This window comes from Mustela nigripes, chromosome 6 (genome assembly GCF_022355385.1).
Source record: "Mustela nigripes isolate SB6536 chromosome 6, MUSNIG.SB6536, whole genome shotgun sequence".
Taxonomy (NCBI): domain Eukaryota; kingdom Metazoa; phylum Chordata; class Mammalia; order Carnivora; family Mustelidae; genus Mustela; species Mustela nigripes.
The window spans coordinates 101334218-101357861 of NC_081562.1; the positions used below are offsets into that span (position 1 = coordinate 101334218).

At 48.3% G+C, this 23644-nt stretch overlaps 1 protein-coding gene across 1 annotated transcript in view; it reads left to right on the plus strand.

The window, feature by feature from the left end:
• ANO2 (anoctamin 2) overlaps nt 1-23644 on the plus strand; it is a 341480-nt gene that overhangs the window by 120366 nt on the left and 197470 nt on the right. The window contains exon 10 of the mRNA XM_059404945.1: nt 6006-6070. Coding sequence (XP_059260928.1) covers nt 6006-6070 — 65 coding nt within the window. The remainder of the gene's footprint in view (nt 1-6005; nt 6071-23644) is intronic.

Sequence of the window (23644 nt, forward strand, 5' to 3'; positions counted from 1 at the left end):
CAGCTCCTTCACGGCACCTGCTCTTACCTCTGTCTCCTGGCTCACCACCCAGACCCCGGTTCTTCTGCATGGGTGCACCACCCTCCCCCGCCATGACATGGCACTCTAAGCATCACCTGCCTCTTTAGTGGGGACTGCCTCATCTGGCTGTCAACCCCTTCATGCCCTTCTCCCACCCAGCTTCCCCCAGCCATCAGCAACTCTGGCAAGCAGAGGAGGGAGAGCAGGGGCGGGAGGGCTGAGGAATTGAAGCCCGAGGAGATCCCCCCCCACCCCTACTCTGTTGTCTGGAAAATTATTCATCCCCCAAGTTGCCTTTTGAGCAGCCTCCTTTTTATCCTGCCCATTAGTCCCTGTTATGAAGTGTTAAGTATTAAAAACATAAAAGGTCTTTTCCAGAAATACTGCTGTGATTGCTTACACATGTCCCCTCTCTGCCTGCCCAGGGAATCTGCTGTAGTACTGCCATGTCTTAACCTCATCTGTTTTCTATCTGATGCTAATCGTCTCGGTGTTTAATTTCCTGAAAAGTCCCGGATCAGAGTTAAAGGAAAAGGAGGAAGCGTTTCTCCTCACATCTCACCTAGCTCACCCCAACCGTTTTCTGTCCTCCCGCTCTCTCATTTCACGTTCCTCCCCTTTAAAGGGTGATCACCACTGCTGCCCACCTAAGAGTCCTCCTGCTGAGTGGGTGGTGACCCCAGCCCAGCAAGGTGGAGCACTTTACAGGAACATTCCAGAGACCAGGAACACACAATAACTCTGGGGAGAAATCAGCCAGGCCTCTGTTATCTGCACGGAGGCAGAGAGAAGCAAATTGTAGACCATCTGAAATAGATGTTTATTTGTCTTTGGAACGATGTTGTGTTATTGTTAACAACACAATCTTGTAACGGAAATTTTCCCTTCCAGGAAATGTTTTGTGTAGGCCCATAGAGTTATTTCCAGTGCACAGCTGAACTGGCAGGATGGGTAGACGTTGGGGGGCAGGGACAGAGCAGCTTGGAAGGAGCTGTACCTTGGTGGCTATTTCCCAGAGTTGATATCAAAAGGCAGATAGATGTCTTTAAAAGACAGGAGGCTCTTTCCTGGTGGCTTTGCCTTCAGCTTGCTGGCCAGTCCTTATTTTCCTCTGCCAGGGTCATGGTTAGGGAAATAGGCTTTCCTGGGATGGGGAGAGAGGGGATCCATGAGAGAGGGGAAATTCCCTCCCCGTTCCACCTCGTCCATTTGGGTTGGAAAACTGATTCCCAGCAAGGTGAGGAGATGGTTCCAATGGCCGTAAACGGTTGTCAAGTCAGGATGAAAACCCTGGCATCCACAGCCCTAGCCAGCCCTGTATAGCCAGCTCCTGAGCATCTCGGGTATGGCAAGGGGAATTCTCAGCGCAGTGCTGGCTTGTTCCTGCAGTTTTAGTATATGGGTGGGGCCCAAGAGGATCCACGTGAAGAAATAATCCAAACCTCCGAATACGTGCAGCATATTGATCTGTTTTAATTGCATTATAATAGTCTAGTGTTCTTGGAGAGGACTGCAAACAGATTTTGGTTGGGTGCCAGGGAGAGTCCTCGCATCTGTTGCTGCAGGGTGTGGAGAAGGGTCAGGAGCTGCAGTGGCATTGCTTCTCTGGGGGCCCGTAGAGGCGACTTGCAAGGGCATCCCAAGTTGCCCATCATGCCGGTACCTACATGTCCTCCTTTACTCTTCCCTGCAATTTGTGCCTGTCTCCCTGATCTCCTGGAGGCCAGGCTCCTCCTGGGCAGATCCCAGGAAAGCCCGGGGGCCCCTGAGAATGCAGTCTTCTTCCCTTCCAGCCTGCCTAGTGCATTTGTACGGTCTGGATGACTCAGCTTCAGCTAGGGGCTGGAAGTCTCTCTCTCCCCATTCCTGGAGGGTAATTAACAAGACGCACCCTGCCTCTGGAGAGCAGGGGTTTTCCGCCTTTCTAGAAAGCACAGCAGCAGGAAGAGGGAGCAGCATGGGTTTGGATGGGTCTCCCCTCGCTGCCTGTAGCTACCTAAATCCACATGAGCCAGACCTGCCTGGTTTTCTCAAGCATTGCAGGGAAGTGACCGTAAGCATCTTCGGAGGGCTGCCTGAGCCCCGCCCCTCCCTGCAGCTTCCTCACCCACGTACAGGGGACCCGAAGGCCCACGACTGGACTGTGCTTCTCTTTAGCAGTGTTGAAACCCGGGCCTTGGGTTTTCCAGCTTCTGCAGATGATTGTCTTCTCTAGTGGATGGTTATAAAGTGACCCCACAAAAAGGTGTGTGAAGAAAGTTCTGTTTTTGTGACCAGAAACGTACTTTGGTCCTGGGTTGTCCCCTCTTGCCCCATTTTGCTAATGGAGGAAGCCTAGAGAGTTGAAGGGACTTGCCAACAATTCGAACAGGTCATTACAGGATTTGAGAGTAGAATTCCTTTCTTTCCCATTCAGTTCACCCTGTCCAGTCACTAGCCGTCCATCGGCGGCATCTTTCTTCCTGTTGGGGTCTGGCTCTCTGAGGAGCCTGAGGCCGTTGAGAGAGCCAGGAGTCACAAGCATCTTGCCATTCTCTGGCATTGTGAATGGTTTTCACAGTTGGGCTCCTTTATGGTTTCATGAAATACTTAAACCCACTGACCCACTGTCAAATGTGATCCCCAGGGAGCCGACTGGCTGCTTGAATGCTCTGATCCATCAGGCAGGGTGGTCCCCGTAGAGGTTTGGGGTAGGGCTGACATGTCTAGAATTACATCCAGGGCCTCTGATATAAGGGACTGTCCATGGAGAGGGAGCTGCAGACCTTCCCTAATCTATTCACAGGCATGGCCAGTCGTGAAGAGGACACTGGTATAGCTCTGAGGGAGAAAGTGGGTTTGCTAAAAGCGGCATTAGGAGGCTGTAGGCACTGCCCATTTCAAGGGATTGTTCTAAGACACTGTGGATGTCTTCCTGCATTTTACTCCACCATACTCATCCCCCTGGGGCAGAGACTCCAGAGCACGCCGCCTTCTACCATGACTGCTAGTCTTTTCTGGGACCCTGTGGTCTGGGCTTTAGTGTGACCCCCTTGGTTTCTGAGTATGTGCAAGTGAACATTTCATAGAGATGGGGAAGGGTCTACGGTGCTGCACACCCCGGCAGGGAGGCGTGAGCCAGCCTGGGAATAGCCACATGGGCATTCAGCCCTAACAGCTGTGACACTCCCAGGTCTGGTGCTCTGTGGCTGTAGGTCCCTTGCAGGGCTACCGTGGGATGTCCTTGGTGCCCATCCAGCCCATCTGCCCCAGGCTCACTCAGCTCTCTTGGCTCACCCCTCATCCACAGCCAAAGACTGAATCCAGCTTCGTGCTCAGAAGGCAGCACACTGAGAAAGGGTGTTTCTTATAGCATGCCCAGGATCTCACTCAGGGTAAGGCCAGCGAGGGTGGCTTTCAGTTTGAGCCTGTGCCACCGTGCCATACTGGTTCTCGGGGATATCTTTTGTCTCTCCCTCCAGGGGAGTGGCAGATCGGAGCTCACAGGCTTAGCTTTTGGCTTGATCCATGACTTAGAGAGGGAGGAATCTGCTCCAGAGGTCAGAGCCTGTGAGGCAGGCAGTGACGAGCCACAGCCCTCAGGGGAGTCCTTGCCCATACCTCCTGACGCACGCTGGCCTCCCTCTGGGCCACAAATGATGTCACTGTGACTGCCAGGTGCTAGGGAGGGCAGGGCTTGCACCAAGGGAGGGAATAAAGACCCAGGGCAGTAGAAGCACCTGAGGTGAAGGGGAGGAGACGATCTAATGAGAACAGTAAGATTCAGTTAGGAGCCGCCTGTCTGGAAGGAGTGGCCTCCGAACTCGTGGATTCACATCCTGACCCACCAGTCAGGCTCAGAGGGACCCCTTTATGTCCGGTTTCCTCCTTCACAGGTGGTGCTAAGTGTGGCTGCCTTTCTGTGTCTGTATATTTTCGGGTTCGGTGTCGCCATTGCTGTGAGATACTATGACAATAAAAGTCTAAACCCATTAAATAGAAATGCCAGTTCTTATGTCAGTTTGTGAAAAAAATCTTGTCTTTACAGGGTCTGAGGTGAAAAGGATGACCTCCTGCTGTTCAACTAGCTATCCAAAATACCTGGTTAGGGCAGGTTCTCCTGGTCAGAATGCCTTGTGACTTCTGTGTGCTGGGTGAGGGGACTAGAGAACATGACAAGATAGCCAGTGTCTTGCAGACTTGTCAATTCTAGACCTATAATTTGATTACATGCTAATGTCTCAGTGTGGATGTCTAGATGATGTCTAATTACTTCATTTACTTGTGGATAATCTGTGAAGCCTGCCGGCTAAGTGTTTGAAACTGAAATGCCATTTGCTCCCGTGGTGACACCTAGGTTTTGTCCACGTGCTAGTTCTGCTAAAGTTGCCGTTCAGATATCACAAGATGGCACACCTTTGTGTGTAGGTGCATCATTTCCTCCTGTAACTTCTAGAATGTGTTCCACTCAGGCGTTGCCCCCACACATCCATTGAAACCACTCTTATCAAGGTCATGAGTGACTTTAAAGTCACCAAACCTGTATGTCGCTTCTTCATTCTCACCTGAACTGGTCTGTCAGCAGTGTTTGACACAGCGGGACATTGTTTTCTTTTTGAGACCAGCGGTCTCTTTGCTTCTGGTGCACCACACCTTTCTAGCCCTGGACATCCCTGGCGGCTCTTGTGTCTCCTTTGCTGCCCCTCATCTCCTCCGCCTCTGAAGGTCGCCACGCCAGGTCCCAGTTGTCACACCTCTTCTTTATCTACTTCTTCTCCCTTGTTGGTTGCATCCATAGCTCAATGACCTTATAAATCATCTCCCATCAGACACCTCCCAAATTTTCATCTTCTTGTACATTTAGGAGGTCGACACGCCTTTGAAATTTAGACACTTGCATCCGGTTGCATACTCAGCCCCACGGGGCTGCCTACAGAGCACCTCAAATGAGTGCACCCCGAAGTGAACTCCTGGTCCTGTCCTTCCCCACCTGCCCTTCCACAGCACACGCCGTCACCGCCTCCATGGGGAAGGCCACCTTCATGTCTCCTAGACCACTACAGAGACCCCTGCTCCTATGGTTGCTCTCAGTCTCTTCTCCACAAGGCGGCTGGCGTGAGCGATAGGCGGTCCAAGCTGGGTGGTCTCTCCCCACTGCTGCACAGCTCCCCCCGGCTTCCTGCAGAGTGCAAAGATTTTAGCGTGACCCTCAAACCCCCAAGTGAGCTCCCACCTCAGTACCTTCTGAGGCTATCTCTGCCTATTCGCCTCACGCTCATGCTGCCCAGGCCACACAGCTTCCCTGTTTCCCCCAGGACATACAACATGCACTTTTTCTCAGGGCCTTTGCATGGGAAGGGTGTTCTTCTGCCGGGTGTATTCCCTCATTTCCCTCAGGTTTCAGCTCAGCTGTCACCTCAGAGAGACCTTCCCTTGCCATCTGTCTGAAATAGCACCCTTCCCTACTCCCCTGCCCTTCGTGTTCTGCTCCCTTGCCTTGATTTAGCTTTCTGTGTTGCATTTATAAATCCTGTATGTTGACGTGTTTCTATCTGTTTCCACATGTCAGGGTGTAAGCTCTACGGCAGCAATGACTCTTGTTTACAGTGCTCTCCAGTGTCTGGCACTTAGTAGATGCTCAAGAAACACTTGTTTCATGAAGGAGTGAGGGAACATAGCAGGCTCATTTTGCTGGACTAAACCAGGTGAAGGAGTGAAGAAGGTGGGGTTATGATTGGCAGGTGCAGCAGAGTCTGTCCTGGAGTGTGAGGAAGGTCACCTTTAGTACATGGGGAAGGGCAGTCAGCCTCTATAGCCTCCCACCATTGGAGACCCTCCTTATGGATGTCTTGGGAGAATTTTCCTAGAAGCTGGGCTTTGGGGACTCAGTTTTGACTTGCTAGGGTGGTTGTGGGGGATAAAATTCTGATTTGCTAAGGTGAACAAAAAGAAAGGTGAATGGTCTCCCCCATTACCCCTAATCTGTTTCCCTTTTCTTTTTTTAGCTGCTGTATCAAGAATGGGCACGCTACGGAGTGTTCTATAAGTTTCAACCTATTGACCTCATCAGGTAAAATGTGAGGGGCACTCTTGGGAGGAATGTAGAGCTGCAAATGCTGAAACATACCCGTCAACCCTCTTAACCCCTGGCCATCTATTGGCCAAGCAGAGGGGCCTGCTTTTCTGGGCTGTATTGTCCTGCTGTATGTCTGACACATGGGGAAGCAGCTCAGGGGTGAGGATGGGGGTTGGGGTCTGTGTGAGGCAGCAGATAACGTAATGGATACACCATGACTTCCGTTTTGAGATCTTTAGCACCATGGTCTCTCTTTCCCTTCCTGCTCCTCTGTTTTTGGGTGGAGGGGGGGGTATGAATGCAGTTATCACTCTTACACATTCCCCTTCAAATTTGTCCTGGAGAATGATGGGGTGAAGCAGATTCTTAGGTTATGAGCAAGTGGCCACAGTGTGGACCAGAGAAGGGGAGGCCCGGCAAATCTCATGAGGAATGAGCTGGCTGGTCTGAGATGGCATGTCAGTTTCTGGCTTCTTCACATTAGAAGGAAGAAGAGACAGGGTCTTGGAATCCCTCCCTTCAGTGCTGCCCCCTTAGATGATGTCCTGGTACCTTGGGAGTTTCCCTGGCTTCTACCAAATGTTAGTGAAAGTCCTTCGAAAGAACTTACTAGAATGCTGAAGGTCTGACCACCCTAAAGTGGGTTGAAGGCTCTAGCAGCTCCGTGGGCTTGTTGAGCTGAGCTGCTTTCCCAGCTGGAAGGTTGGGAGGCAGCACTGTGAGGTGGGAAAGCACTGGGCTGGGAGTGGAGACTGGGCCCACCACTGTGGCCTGTTGCTTCTTCAGGCAAGCCATGTTCTTTCCACAGTCTTCAGGATCCTGGTTATCATAAGTTGGGTTAAAAAAATGGGAGGTTGAACTGAGGGACCTGGGAGGAAATTTGGTAGCATACTTGTTTGGGAAAGATGGGCACTTTTTGGCTGGTAAACACAGAGAGTGTTCCTGGCTAATTGCCCCGGGCTGGGATTGTGAGAGGGGCAGCAGTCAGAAGGATTGTGTCCAGAGGGAGGAACTCCACCTTCTCCTTGGAAGAAGAAAGCAGCCTCGGGGCTGCAGTTTGGGTAGATTCACTGCCCACACAGAGATAGGACGACGGCCCTCCCGGGGAACTGGGAGCTCGGTTGGATGTCTCTTGACAGCGGGGGTGTTTGTTCCAGCTGGAGACCGTTAACTGCAGTGCTGGGGTCGCAGAGCAGGGCTACGGGGTGCCTGTGACTGAGGCTTCCTCACCCAGAGCCTCCCGTTCCCAGCCTGCCTTGTATGGAGCACGGGCCACCTAGACTGTTCTCTGGGCCACAGCCTTGGTGTGGCTGTTTCCTCCGTGCCTGGTGGGCTTTGATCTTTCTCTCTGCATCCCAAGTGGCCACCCACTCTGTCGCCTGTTTTCTCCAACTACTCGTTCGTTTTTTTTGTTTTGTTTTGTTTTTTTTAAATATGATTAAAAAATAAGAATTCTCCCTACCAGAGAGCCTTGTCTTTTTCCCCAGAGACTTCAGGTGACTGGCCGCCAGCTAAGTGGGAAATGTCTCCAGTGTGCACTCAGTTTTGGCCACCAAAGCAGCCTCACCTGCAGGGGAAGAATTGCCTTTGGAGCAGAGCCCTGCTCTGGGGCCTGGCTGTTCCTGAGGACACAGAGCTCAAATCTGTCTAGACGGGGCATGGTGTGCTGCAGAGCTGGAGACTGGCCACTGCTCCTCACACATCAGATGGCTCAGGGAGCTCCTACAGTCCCTGGGTGAGGCCAGCAGTTTGGCTGGTTAGGCTGGGAAGAAAGAAGGCTGGGGACCCAGGCACCTCTCGGAGGCCAGCTGGAGGGGAAGGGAAGGGGACATTGGGTAGTGTGCATGTAGGGGCCCTGTGGAAGTGGGTGCTGCTGTCTACCCAGTGGTATAAGAAACTCACCGACTTCAAGGAGCTGCTGGAGGTAGAAAGTAGCAGTAGTGGGGAGAGAGGGAAGGGCCAGAGGCAAGAGGGGCAAGTGGAGGTAGTAGATGGGTAAGCAGAGACAGGTAAGCAAGAGCCAGTTGCTGGAGGGTTCATGAAGGGGGAATAGGGTGCAGGGTGTCTGGAATGGCTACCCACACTCAGCAGCCGCCTCCTGAGACTCACGTTACATTGCCTTCCAAGGCCCAGCTCACTCCTTCTGATTCTGCCAAAGCCACCTCCTTCCCCTCCTCTTTGTCCTCTGCCCTCTTTCTCACTGCCCACTGCCCTCTCGGACACCAGGTCCTGTGGGTGTTTTTCCGCGCCCTTTCTCTCCAGCTGCTCTCTTTCATCTTCCATCTTTCCTGCTGCTACCGGTCAGGACCCACCGGACCCCAGAGCCCACCCTACCGTGGCTGCCTTTCCTGAGCCATCATTGGCCCTCACACTGTGTCATTGCTGTTCCATTGCTACTTACTAAGGTGAACTGTACCCTCTTGGTGCCTCGCATAGAAATTGTACCTGTGTGTTGGTGCTCAAAGATTGGTGAAGCAGCGGAGTCTTACATAAGTTAGAAATGATAATTCATATGAAGCTCCCCAAAAGTCCTCCCGCCTATTTCCTTGGACACTCAGTCCTTGTTTTCAGGATGGAGCTTCTATTCCTCCTGTGGGTCCCCAGGGCTCCTCTCTTATGCTGAACATTTGGAACATTCTAAAGCATTTGAGCAGTTGAGACCTTGGTGGGGGTGGGAGAATTGTTTGCATTTTGAAAGCCCCAAGGTTAACTGTCTTTCCCTTCCCACAGGCCTTCAAGCCTAAACTGGCAGTTTGGGGTTTGAGGCTCCTTTCCCGGGTGTTGGAAATGGACAGAGTTCCTGCACCCCTCACCCCTGCGTCCTGCTGCTGCACCTTCATTCATGCCCAGCAGGCTGCACTGTGAGACTGCTGATGGGTGTCTCCCAGCCCAACAGGGCTCTCCAACCCTGGATCCTAGCTTTGCTCTAGAAAGCTCGGGTGGGGCCTGTGGGCCTGAGCTGACTGTGTGTGTGTGTGCGTGTACGTGTGTGTAAGCGTTGCCTGGAAAGTTCCCCAGGGAGGCATCCAGCAGGGATGCCAATCACAGTAGCTCTCTGGGAACTAGCAGCCAGCAGTGCTGGTGCCCTGGCAGAAACACAGCTTGTGACCAAGCCAGTGGATGAAATGGTGCCTTTGCTGGAAGGAAATGATCTTTTGGTCCCTTAGGAGCCATAAGAGGGTCCTCATAGCCAGAAAATAGATTTTTGCCTATAATGCCCTGGGTTAACTCCCCAACATCCCAGGAAGAAAACAGCCTTTATTGTCTGGGGAGCCTGGGGCCTGGGGCCTTTTGGATTTGTACAGGTGTGATCCACTGTTAGTCAGGGCCATGACCTATCTTTTCACTAAAATGAATGTCTGCTCACAGGCTGATTTTCTTAGTTGGAAGGTTTTGATACGGATGAGACAAAGCAGTAGGCTTTAAGCTGAGTCTGACTGAGCTCCTAGCTGTGTTGAAGCTGAGCTACAAAAATTTTATTTTCAGCCCTGGCCACTGCCTGCATCACACTATATAAGAAAAAGAGGGGTCTAAAAGTCCCCTAAGCTTAGCGTGATGGCAGCCCATTGGCTTTGGGGAATTCACCAAGGGGGTGATACTTGGGCAGCCTAGCGTTCACCGTATGGAATCAGGACTATGGTGTGTAGAGGAGTGATGGATTGGCTCTCCCTCATTCCCACCCATCTCAGGAATGCCCACTTCACGAGTGAGGCCCTGGACACGAAACCCATCCCATGTGGCAGTTCCGGGGTTCTCTTAGCAATGTCCTGGCCTGAAGCCTTTAGGTACAAACACTTCCACAGAAGCTTGAGAGTGATTTCTCTAGGACCTACCATCTCAGGAGACTTTGGGCCTGGTCCGTGGCAAGATGCATGATCCTGTACCCCCACCGTGCTATGTACACGTCTCTGTCACTGTAGAAGCCCAGCTCTCTCCAGCCCCATCTGTGGGGAGCCAGTCTCCAGGCCTGACATCACAGCTGTTGCCTTTCCTTCCTCCTATGCAAGGCCAAGGTCCTCATCGTTGCTAGTGTTCTCCAGATCAGCCGCTTGAAGGCTGTGTGATAGGATTCATCCCTCTTGGTCTCTGGGCCCCACTGCTACACTCCTGAAATGTGACCCATCCAAATCCCTCCAGAAGGAAGACAGGGGAAGCCACATTCTTTCTTAGGAGGCTTCTCAGCAGGCCAAGCTCAGAAAGGACTGGCTGCAGCTGGTTTGAGGGAGGGAATGGAGAGGAAAAAATGTTGATCAACCCATGATTAATTATTTCCTGAGTCCTGCTGCCTCCTCCTTGATCCTTCTCTGGGATTTATAAAGGCGGTTCAGTCAAGCGCGGTAAGCATTTACTGATGCTTATGGTGAGCGGTCTCTGTGCTAGGCAGCATGGGGAGGAGCGGTGATGAGTAAGGTAGAGTTTGTGCCCTGAAGGTCTAGCAGTTCTGTAGGGAGGTAGGCATGTGCAAGGCAGGATGAAGTGAGGGCTTACAGGGCTGAGGACACAAGTACAAACATAATACTGCAGAACAACGGATGAAGAGTAATTGATTTGCTATGAGCAAAATAAGGGAAGGCTTCCTGGAAGAGGGGGCACTTGAATTAGAAATGTTCCTTTCCGAAGGGCTAAGGTTAAAGGACCTAAATGTGTCTTCATGGCCAGCCTGGGCTGCCCTGTGTACGGATTTACTCTTTAGCCAGCTATCAGTGGCCAGGAATGCCACTGACCCAAAGTTAGATCCTTCATGACTGTTGATTGCGAGTGGTTAGGTCCAAAAGTTGACTTGGAAGCCTCACCTGTGTAGATTCTGTGCCTATCTGACCCATGCCTCTCATTCTGCCCTGTGACTTAGCAGAGAATCCAGGGTTGGAAGGAGGCGAGGCTAGATCACAGGGAGGGGAGACTGAGGAGGCATGAAGTGTGGGACTAGCGCCTTGGTCTTTGCATGGGTCCCCAACATTTGAAGTATTGGATTTAGCTGGGAACCATTTTGCAGGCTGTAAAGAAATAGTACCTTGTAGGCCTGAGAATATTTTTCTTTTCCTTCTGGGAGTGGGGGAGGGAGGGGACAGAGTAGACACGGAACAGCAGGACATAGCTGGTTGAGGCAAGGCCGAAACAAGGATGGTAATGTTCTGTGATTTTATGTTCCATTTTCTAGATCAGGAAACAAGTCAGGCTGTTTATTAAATCTAGCTGTGACAGGGCTCTTGCTACCCCCACCGAGTGCCACTGACCTTCAGTATGCCCCCTCTGAGGGTGAAAGCCCATGGTCCGTGGCCTACCAGGAGTTGGGACAAAGTACTCTCCACTCCATGCCCAGAGACTGGCTTGGTCTTATGAGGGTGGCCTCTCAAGCCTCAGAACAGACTTCTATGGAGGGTGGCTCCTGTTTCAGATCAAACTCTTCATCTTTCTGCTGTGGTATCAGCCATATGGTACAGATGGTGGATCCCCAGCACCAGGAGGTTGCACAGACACATATACACACATGCTCCCTGTGGCCACCCAGAATTCCGTGGGCAGAACAGGGGAAGGAGCAGCTCTCTGGCTTGCAGCTCATTCCACCTTGACTCTCTTATGTCCAGCTTCCCAGGGAGGAAGAGAGGCTGCTCTTGTTCTAAAAATATATGGCAAGGCTCTATATTCCATGTCCCTTTGGGCCCTTGTGAGCAATAATCTCTCAGATACCCGGCACTGCTGGGACGGAACTATGGTGGCACAGAGATGGAAAGTGCTTCCTGTTCAGTAGCCTCAGGGCTTGGGCCTGGAATGAAGGGATGGAGACTGCTCTCATGGAGTATTTCTCTAGCAAGTACCCAGCTTCTGCTGCTTTTTTCTTGTAGTAGCGAATGCCTTGCCTCAGGGGAAGCTTGTTTCTCTGCTGGACATTTCTAGCCATGAGGAGGTCATGGAACCAGAGCAAGAACTTTGCCGATTTCCCTCCTTTTGATTCCAGGTTTTCTCCCTGAAGCTCAGTCTTTTAAATAATGGAAAAAATCTCTTGGTTCTTGTGTTCCTAACAGTTCTTCTATACCTGAGCTTTTTTTTTTTTTTTCTTCCACACAATCTACTCTCGGATCTTTCTGCATATCCTCATGTGACATGGGCTCTTCATCCTCACGATGCTTCTCCGCAGGACTTATCGGCCTGGGGAGCTCAGAGCAGGGTCCCTCTGCACACCTTACCTGGGGTAGTTGGACCAACACATATTTTGTATTGACCATATGTCAGACACTGGTGCTGGACATATGGAAATGAATTAAGCATGGCCCCGTTCTGAAGGAGCTGAAGTTCAGAGTCAAAGCTTTAAGCCTAAAGATGACCACAAGGCTTTTCTGGGAAATGAAGGGACAAACTGATGGAGGAATTTACAAAAAGTAACTGTGAGCTATAAAAATAGCATATGGAAAAGATCATGAGGGGAAATTGACCCCCAAACTAGTCATCTAAATTGGCTATGCCTCAGGCAAAGATTATTGGGGGTGACCATAACTCTTTCTAGAAACATCCATGTGATGCAGCACCCACAGACCCTGGAAATTGCCAGGAAACATTTTAGGATCATATCACTTACAAATCATGGCAAAGCCAGAGCTCATATGTGTCTAACTTGGGTCATCACGTCTAAAGAAAAAACTCCCAGCCAGACTGGAAATATTTTGGGGAAGTAAAAGTAATGTGATCAAAGATTTGGAGAGGATGCATCTGAAGACAGACTTAAACAAATAAGAGCTCCCTACCCAGGAAGAAAATGGAGGAGTGAGGCCGCCACTGATGAAGTTAGGGGACGGATAGAGTGCACATGTTTAAGTCCTGAGGCTTGGGCTTAGGGACATTCCTGTAGGCTAGGAGCAGTGCATTAAGAATGAAAAGAACTCAGTTTCAGCTCCAGTTTTGTTTCTAGTTAATGTAATGTCTGGACAAGACATTGTCTTCCAAACCTTAGTTTCCTTGGTATGAAAGAGGGATCATAACACCCGTCCCACATGGCCCATGATATTATTTCGTGGACTGTGATAAAGTATTGCACAGATACTGTGTTGATGGACATAGGGTTAAGTAAAGGTATTATCTGCTCCCTAGAGGAAAACATTAGTATTCTCTACGCTAACAGGATTTTGCAGAGTCCTTCAACTCATGAGTTTTGACAAATGCTACATAATTATTAGACTTTTTAAAAAAAGATTTTATTTATTTATTTGAGAGAGAGAGACAGAGTGAGATAGTATGAGAGGGGGAGGTCAGAGGGAGAAGCAAACTCTCCATGGAGCTGGGAGGCCGATGTGGGATTTGATCCCAGGACTCTGACATCACGACCTGAGCTAAAGGCAGTTGCGAAACCAACTGAGCCACCCAGGTGCTCGACTTTTTTTTTTTTTTTTCTTACTGTGAATCAGTGTATCATGACTCTGCACTTTGTGTGTGAGTTCCGTGCTTCCTAATGACCCTGCAAAGTGGGTAGTCTTACCTGCATTTTACAGATGAGGATACTGAGCTCTGCGAGATAAGGAGCTTCCCCAAGCCACAGAGTCAGCCCATCTGGGATCAAACCCAGGCCTGCCTGATTCTAGAGACAATGTTTCTCCCTTGTAGCATGGGGCTAAAGGTGACAGAACCCTTCATCCAGCTGGGTGTCAGGCGAGCTGGGTCTCCAGCTCCCTGGTGTTAATCTCTGAGGGAAAACTGGTGTGGGCTACTGGTCAACCCCTGCTTTACAATGGCATCGTCCTTAGGAGCATTCCCCTGTATTTAGCAGGAATGATGGGCCCCTCTCAGGTTGTTGAGCTGGATAGGATCCTTTGTGCCTCTGTTAAGCAGAGAATGCCATGTTTTTGATTTCTCAATTCTATTTTTTATAGTCTGTTTGTTCTGGCTTCTTCCATGCTGTCAGGTTGTTAGTGGTCACTTCTTTTGTCAGCTGAGTCTCTCCCTGCATGCCACCACCACCATGTGGCTGGGTCTCATTGGCAGGTTTTGGAACCAGGTTCACACCATGCACCAGGCGAGACTCTTCCATGGCCTGTCCTGGAGTCTGGCTTCTGTCAGTGTGGGATTTTGTGGAAGGTCTGCCTTTGTCATGGGAATGTCTTCTTTTTGTTTCCCACTGAGAGTGAAGCTCAGGGGGCCTCCGAGATGGGACCAGAGTAAGTATGACACTGCCAGGTCCCAAGAAACCCAGACTCCCAGAGATTTTTCTTAAAACAGAATTCAGAGTCTGTTAACAACGTGAGGATGGATCTTTTTATCAAGGGTTTACTAGGTGAAGAACTTTGTCCTGGGGTTGCTGTCAAAGCTAAAAGAAGAGGCAAGGAGCAGGAAGCTCAAAGTGTCATGGCGGGACACAATGTGCTCACAGTGGGACGCTGCTGATGGAGGTCACAAGCTATAAGGAGTGCCCAGCAGGGAGCTGGCACACACACAGCTATATGTCAATGTGCCAGGCCCAGGTGGTAGAAGGTTTCAAAGAGATAGTAACTGGATTTAGTGTGGTTTTGTGAGAGAAAAAAAGCAACTTATGGGACTGATGAGTTTGGAGTAGAAAGCAGAGATTTGAAGGTGAAAAGAAATATGGTTGGGAGATTTATAGGACTTAGATGAAGTCATTCCTGGTCAGGAGAGGCTGACCAGAGAGACTCAAGAATGGCTGGGGCTGAGGAAGGGCTGAGAAGAAAGCATAGGGCTATGGGCAGGGGTTGGAGGAGATGTTTGAGACAGTGAGGGAAGAGAGCCCAGAAAGAGGCCTTATGACAGGGGAGAACCAACTGTCAGGTGGTTTCTCTGGAAGTTAGGCAGGTGGCAAAACAGCATACAATGGCTGGGGGACGTGTGTGCTCTGAGCTGTGAGGTGAGAGCAGGCAGTTTCTCACCTTTTCTTCTGGGAAACTTTGGACAAGTCATTCAACCCCTTTGAACCTGGTGTGCTCTCTCTCTCTGACAGAGAGGAGAATCTGTTTTCCACAAAACCTCTAGGCTGGCCGTGGCAGGTGCAAGCCTGTCTGTGGGAGTCAAGGACTTCAGGTAAATCTGAGGGACTGATCTTGCCCTAGAAAGAGGGAGGGGACTAGCATATGGATCAGTTACCATGGACACAGCCCAACTGTTTGATCCCGGGAGCCACAGTCTCACCACGTGGCTCTGGAACCCTTGAGCTCCCTGTTCCTGCTAATGATATTCCCTTGAGTGATGTTCTCCACCCACACCACATGGGTATGTAACCAACATAAACAGAAAACGTCTTAACACATTGAATAACATTGGCGGATCACACGTTACAACAACAACCACAAGATAGCTAAATTTAATTAGCCCAGCACGCCCAGGCTTTTCGCAGCGGGACATGCCTCTGTTTTAGAAACGGAAAACCACAGCATTTTGTGGGTCTGGAAGTCACAGACACAAGCAAGAAACAAACAAAACAAAACAAAAAGCTTCAAGATCCCTGCCCGGGAGATTGCTGTCCTCTAGTACCTTTGGGATCATCTCAAGATATTCAGAGATATGGGTAGTTGGCTATCTGCCAAGGATTGTGGTCTGCCCTTGGCACAGTGGTTGAATCAGGCTATGGAAGATGTGGCACTTAACCTGGGTCACCCAGCCCACTGAAGGGACTCAGGAAAATCGTCCTTGAGGGCATAGGCCTTGGGGTTGTTGCCTCGGCCTCATTGGTTTCTTTCATAGACTCCATATTTAACTGAACACAGGAGGGACTGAGAGGGGCTTTTATTTGGGCATTTTAGTCTGGATGAAGGTAAGGGCAATGGCTGGTTTCCAGCTGTTATCAGTAACAACACGGCGGTATTTCTTGAGGTTGATATTCTGCCCACTCCTCAACCTTTAGTCAGGAAGGTAAGCTGCCCTGCTGGGGCAAGGGTGTCTCTTTGCCCCACCCATGGGCGCCCTGCCCCCTGGAAGCCCCACCTGATGAGCCTGATGTAGATTCCTCTTGCAAGGGTTCCTTCCTTTTCACTTTGGTCATTCTCCATGCTTAAGCCATCGTCTCTCTCCCCTATTTTTCAAATCCTGTGAGATCATATCTCCCTTTGGAATACAAGCACTTCTCTGAAGGCTTAACATCTTTCTGTCAAATCCTGTGAGACTGTATCTACCTTTGGACATATTAGCCCTTCTCTGAAGGTTTAACATCTAACCGTGGAGTTGGGAAGATTCCATGATTTGGGAAAGAGATTTAAGAGACCATGTAATTCAGTTCAGTTTTACCCAGCATATTCATCCAGCACTTTCTCCATGCCAGGCACTGTTCTGGGCACTGGAGTTAAAAAGATAAAAAGATAGATACAGACTGACTTTGGGTGATGAGATACTGTGTCATCTAACCGGGAACACTTTTGAGCAGGAAGGTGAGCACTATTAATAATTATGCCTAGTGTGCTACTCAGCTGTTGTCACAAGAATGCTGCATAACAAACTACCCCAAAGTCAATAGCTTATAATAGCAGGCATTTACTTGTCGTGCTTATGTGTTTGTAGGTTGAGTGGAAAAGCTCGGCTTCAGGCTGGTGATTGGTTGGGCTTCGCCCCAGGGTCCAGACTAAGTTCAGGTCTTCATAGGTCTGTATGTTCTCCTTAGATCAGAAGATACCTGGGGCATGTTTCTCTCATGGTGACTCAAAAGACTAGAAGCCAAGGAATAGAAACAAACAGTACCTCTTTTGGTATTGCTGACATCACTTTCATTAACATTCCATTGGCTAAAGAAGTCACATGACTAAGCAAAAATCCATGTTGCTGGGAAGTATACTCTTATATAAGGAAAGAGGAGTTCATGTTTGCTGAACGCTAATCTAACCTACCATATGGAGACGACAGGTGAAACCAGGACTGCCCCAGGAGTATCTGGACCTGTGTGGTCCACACTAGTTTGAGCTCATGGGCCTTGTGATCTAGCAGGGAACACAGATGATACATAGTTAATTTTACGTGTGACATGGTCTATAGTAGAGGACCATGGAGTGTAATGGGAATAAAGACACCGGATAATCCAACGTAGTTGGAGAAGGACTCCCTAAGGAAGTAACTTTGCACTCAGGTTTGATACGTGAGTGAAACCAAAGATAAGCCAGAGAAAGGTGAGCCGAGTAATGACAACAGCTAATATTCTGTGGTACTTCCTGTATGGTGAGCACTGCTTCAGCTCTTTGATTTGTAGCAGCCCTTTGAGATACTATTATAGTCATTTTACAGATGAGCTACTGAAACACAAAGAGATTGTTAAGTCCCCCAGGGTCACCCAGCTAGTAAGGAAGAGGGAAGATTTGGACTCCTAAGTCTGATTCCAGAGTTGGTTCTCTTCACCACTGTATATACTGCCCCAGTGTTGGAAGAGGGTACCTGGTGTGCAGGGACATTAGGTCTGCAGTGAGGGGAATGCTGGGGGGCCAGGCTGGGGTGAGGCAGGTGTCAGAGCCTAGCGGATCCTGTAGGGTGGTGGAGGATTTTGCACTTTATCCTAAAGGAAAGAGTACATCCTTGAAAGGCTTGGCTGTGTGAGTGCACTTGTGTGGGCAGCACTGCCATGATCTGGGTGGCTTTTACTTTTAAAGGGCTTCAACTTCTTCCTTGTGGGCCATTAGGAAGGGATTGCTTGTTTTGTGCCAGACAGGATGGGGGGGGGGGTTGACAGGGAATAACTGGGGAGAAGAGCAGCGTATACTCCTGGTTATTTTTTGTCCTTCCAAGAGGACATTAGGGATGTTTTGGGTGATGTGATGCTGAGCTCAGGTCTCTTTTCTGTTCTCACCCATAGATTTCACTAGGTTGCAATGTCCCTGTGCCCCAGTGGCAGATGTCTCAAAGGGCATGGTGATGGCCATTACTGACAGCATCAAACACCACACTCACTGTGCACCCATTATCTGAACGGTTTTGCTACACTTTGCAGGAGGAAGATGCTGGCAGGACACAGGGGCTGCTTCCTGAAGGGGCCTTGAGGTGATGGTGGGGATAGTGGACCAATGTGGTCAGATGTTAGATGGGATAATGAAGGGACTCAGGATCTTTTAGAGTAGAACAAATCTTGTTCCTTAAGGGGGGTATTGCTGAAGATCATGAGGACTTAGGAATTTCAGATTTGGGGGGATCCTTGAAAGCCATCCCCTCACTTTATAAAAAAGGAACTAAGATCCTCTTAACAGCTTTAATGGAGCAGAGGGACGGAGGTATCATGTCTGAGGACTTTTAGGTAAAGAATCATTAACCTGTGCTGCTATCACCTGCTGATATTGAATATAGACAGTGGTGAACTGGAGGTAGGAGGGTGTGGGGGGTTAGAGGTGATGGTCAATGCTCCGGACAGGTTGACTTACCTGCCGCCTTCCTCACCTAATAGTAGAGGGGATGAGCCAGGTGATCTATAGCATCACTTCCAGGGCCAACTTTCTAGGTTCTATAGATAGAATCTCAAGCCTGAAGCTAGTCTGGGGTCAGGACTCCGAGTCTCACAAGGATACAGGTTGAAGTAGGGATTGGAGCCTGGGAGTCTAGATCCCAGTTCTAGACTCCATCCATTGGTCTTACCACCACCCAGGGCACTCCCGCCACTGCAGCCCTGGATTTCTTTCGTTCTGTCCCCTTTCCTAAATACCCCATCTCTGTTTTCTTTTGCCTCTCCAGTTTTGATCACATCTGGAGCATTTTGTGGAGTTGATGAGTGTGTATTTTCCTATTGGGACACATGGTGTATATCAGAGACATTTAAGAAGCTTTGGATGAGTGGAAAATGCTGCATGGCATCTCAGGGGCTGCTGGCCTGGGAGTGGATGGCAGCTGCATGGCAAGAGACCTGGCAGGAGGGTTGGCTAACTCTCTGGGAAAGCCCTGAGGCCAAGCCTGGGGACTGCTGCTCCAAATAGCTTTGAGTTGTACTAGTGGGTTGGTGCATGGGAATTGTGTGCATGTGTGTGCACATGCATGAGTGTGTAAGAAGAGTGGAAGGCCCTCTGCCTTGTGGCTATGGAATGCCACCCTTCAGGGCTTTGCTTTCTGTGGTAACTGGGGCTCTTATCTGCCTGTGTGCACATCAAATAACATAAGCCAAGGGAGATAATGAGTGATGAATGTGATACATAACAGAGAGGCAGAGCAGTGCCTGAAAGGAAACAGTAATTTCCAGTGACCCACCAGGCAAGACTGCTGAGCAGTGAGGATAGATGAAATGCAAAGTGGGCTCCCCATGGTGAAGGAGTGGGAACATGCCAATCCCCTGACCAGGATTCTCTTTGCTGTCATTATCCTCTCTCTTGGCGTTGACCTTTAATCCTCAGAGGTCCAGGGATGGGCAAGAGGCAGTTGATATGTTTATGTAGGTGAAGATACTTTCAGGAAGTATCTTTAAGAAGAATGGTGGTGGTAGAAGCTGACAGTTTCTGTGAGAGTGATTCTGAAGGACCAAAGTCACCCTTGCTCTACTTTTCTTTCTTCTTTTCCTGGGTGGTCAGGAGGGGTACATGTGCCTGGCCAACTCTGTTTACCATTTATTTGGAGCCTGGTTTCTGGGCAGAGTGTTTCAGAGACCATTATGGCTCTCCTGAATCCTTCCCACTCCCTCCCAGGGCTTGAGTTAGTGATCCTCAGCCTTCATGGCTGCAGACATCTTCCATTGAATGGAAGGCAGACAGGAATAGTGACCCCACAGTCTTGCTGTGTGGTGGCCCTAGCTACCTGTGGAAATGAGCTGCAGGAATATTCATGGGAATGTTTATACAAATTCTACACACACACTGCAAATTTACCATCACCTTGGAGTTTTGCCAAGATGCTTTCTAAGAGCTGTTGTACTTGTTTGTGCTTCCTCTTCTCTATTTTCTGTGCTCCTGGGAGTAGAGGTTATGAAGAACAGAGGTAGCACTTGTTCGCTAACATCAGTCAAGGGGATTGTGTCATGCCATCTAGTCACTAGGCTCCAGGTCCTTGAGAATGGGAGGCATACTTAACAGATTTTCCATTGACACACATCTGGAAAAAGTAGTTACCTTGAAAGGTAACAGAGTCAAGATTCAAAATGTCCTTTGCAAGTAGAATCCTGGTCCCAAACCAACAAGGTGAAATTTACTGGTGATAAATGAAAGGTCAGGACATAAATACAGGGCAGGACCTGAAAACCTGATGTGGCAGGCATCGGTGTTAGTCGTGAGCTGACAAGCTAAACATGAGCTCTCAGTTTGTTTTCAAACATTACCTTGTCTTAACTGAACTAATGAACTCTTGGGAGTATGGATGGGGTGTAATTTTGATGTTACTGACCTTGAGCTTCAGTCAGTCCTCCGAGGAACCTGGAGCTCAAATCTGGGCATTCCATTTTAAGAGGTATATTGATGTTAAAGAAGTCACAGGAATTGCAAATGAGTGGCCTTGGAGAAGATTTCAGTCAGGAGACGTTTCAAAATACTTGATCCAAAAGATCTTTTAAAAACATTGCATGTGCATATTTTCAGTCAGAACCTATGCTGTCTGGTTCCCACACCTCCCAGCATTCCCTGCTGTCTCATATCCAGCAACTCACATTTCTGCTCTGTGCCTTTATCCTACCCTTTAAAGTGTGACCCTTGAATTAAAGCAGAGATTCCCAATTCTAGTAGCATACACAAATCACCCAAGAAACCTTTTAAGCACTGATTCCCTACTTCCACATCTGGCCATGATGGAGTTCCTACTCTTGCACTAGCTTTTCTGCCATAAACTACTACAAACCTAGTTAAAATTTATGTCATAACCATTTCTAGACATCAGACAGCAGGCAAGTAATCCCTGAAAGATGGGGTTAGCCCTATTGTTGCTCTGAATAACTACAAAATAAAATAGCAAAATGGCATACTTCAGTTCAAGCATAATGGTAATTATATCAAATATAAATGGCCTAAACATCAAAATTAGGAGGTAGAGATTATGAGATTGGATACAAAAGCAGTATGTAACTATGCTGCCTACTACAAACATACTTCAAATATAAAGGCACAGATAGATTAAAAGTACAAGGATGAAAAGAGGGACAGCAAACAGACTAATCAAAGGGAAGCTGGAGAGGCCATGTCCATTATCAGAAATATGGATAATATTTGTGTTGATAAAGGAGCCAATGCCTTAAAGAGATGCAACAATCCTATTTATGATTGTGTGTATCTGACAGAACACATGGAACACAAATGAACAAAACAGAAAGGAGAAATAGACAAAGTCACAACGATACCTGGGAATTTCAACTCTCTCAATAGTTGACAGAACAAGATCTGTTGAGGATGTAGTAGATTTGAACAACATTGTGAATGCGGTAATCCTAATTAATAGTCATAGAACACTGCACCCAAACTGCAGCAAGCACATTTTTACATTCTTTTCCTGTGCACATGGGCCACTTACTGAGCTAGATCATATTCTAGCCCCTAAAGCAAGTTGCTGTGATTCCTGGGACTTGAGGTCATAAGGCATATATCCTCAGATCACGATGGCATTAAGGTGGAGATCATGAACAAAAAGGCCCTCATGCCTCTGCCCCGTGTTTAAGTAGGACCCTTCCCCCTCCCACATTCGTCTTTTGCACGCTGACCTAAGCCAATTCAGTCATGTACCATTTTTTTTGACAGCCTCTGAGGTTTTGAAGTAAGTGACATTTATTAACAAGTGTGGAAAATGATAGTTCATACGACGTGTTCAGAATGTCCTAACTCATTGTTCTTTTGTATTCTCTGACCATCTCCATGCATGAAAGATTCACTCCAGGCAAAGCCCTCAATTCCGGAGGCAGAACTTTGTCACCTTTATAAACAGTGTCAGGGAAATACAATCCAGAGACTCAGATGTGGGGCCATTTTGGGGTTTAGCCTGAGGCATCATCCCTAGAACAAGGGGTACAAGCCTCCTTGGATATTAATAAGCAAGGATATGAGTATGTCTAAAATAGGTCAAGGCAGTCCAGGCTACTTGAATAGCTCTAATTCTGCCAAATGAGAACCCTTTACTAGCATTCATTATGCTATTCAACAGGCCATTATTTTTACTCATGAAAATCCGTTTCTGACAATCTATGCTAATTCACCAAGCTGTGCTTGTCGACAGAGATAAGCCAGGCAGAGATGCCACCTGTGAGCATGGGCTTGCTGAACACCTGGGCTGTCTTGGCTGGCACCTGCATCAGAGGTTCAGTCAAAGAAGACACATCCTCTCACACTTTATGTGATGACGTATTTTGAAGTAAATTCTGCACATTGTAACATTTTCCTAGATGGTCTCCCCTTCTTTTAAAGATGTCCAGGAAAACACGCCCATTCCCTTTCCCTCCAGGCTATTCCAGTACCTCACAAAGTGATCAAGGTTTCTTTTTCCCCTTCCAGAACTGCTTCCAGTAACATCTTTATGCTTGTTTTTGGATCCTCCCTCAAAATTTGCAGAGCCCCTACTGCCTGTCCTGCCTTGCAACTTTGATTTAAGACTCGTCATTCCTGAGGGCAGAGAGCAGAGTTGGCCGAGTTTCCTGCTAGCGTGTTTACAAGTGAACAGTCACGTAAATGGCTATTAGCTTTCTCTCTGTGGCTGTCATACTAATTGTTTTATGCTCAGATAATTACTTTCAGTGATCGCATTGTTCACTTGTGGTCTCTCCTGAAATCGAAGGAAAGTCTGCACATGTTGAGAGACTAGAGGTGCCGCTGGACATTTTCTCTGGTTTCTTCTTCTGTGATGGCTTGTGAAGCCCAAGAAATCAGACATTGCTACTTAGATACCAGGGCCTGGGCTAAGTGATGCCTGGGAAATGAGAAGAAATGGGTTTCATTTATTTTTTACTTTTGATTTGGAAGTAATTTCTTTTCTTTTCTTTTTTTTTTTTTGATTTGGAAGTAATTTCAAACTTACAGGAAAAATGAAAAATAATGCAAAGGACTCCCTTATTGTTGGGACTGAGATTCATTGGTTGTTCGCATTTTGCTGCATATACTCTGTCATTCCCTCTCTCTTGCTCTCGTTCTCCACAGACATGGGTATATTATGATTATTGAACCATTTAAGAGAATGTGGCAGACATCATGCCTCTTTATCCCTAAATTCCTGTGTGTTTTCCAAAAACGAGGGTTTTTTCCCCTCGCAGTGTAATTTTCAAAACCAGGAAATTTAACACTGCTTTCACATCATTATCTGTTCGAGAATCCATACTGGAATTTCAGTGGTTCCAATAATGTCTTATGTTACAGTTTAGGGTTAGTATACCTCCTTAGTCTCTTTTAATTTGTAATCTTTTCTTAGTCTTTCATAATTTTGATGTTTTTGAAGAATAAAGGATCATTTTATTGAAGGTCTCTCAGTTTGGGTTAGTCTGATGTGTCCTCATGACTGGATCCACATTATATATTATTAGTAGGAATCCTACATAAGTGATGTGTGTTCTTTTCAGTATATCACAACAGGAGGCTCATGCTGTCTGTTTGTCCCTTTTATGGTGATGTTAGTTTTGATCACTGGATTATGGTGTTGTCTGCCAGACTCCTCCACTGTGTTGTTACTAGTTTTCCCCTGTAATTAATAATATGAGAACAGTCTTTGAGACCCTGTGAATATCCTGCT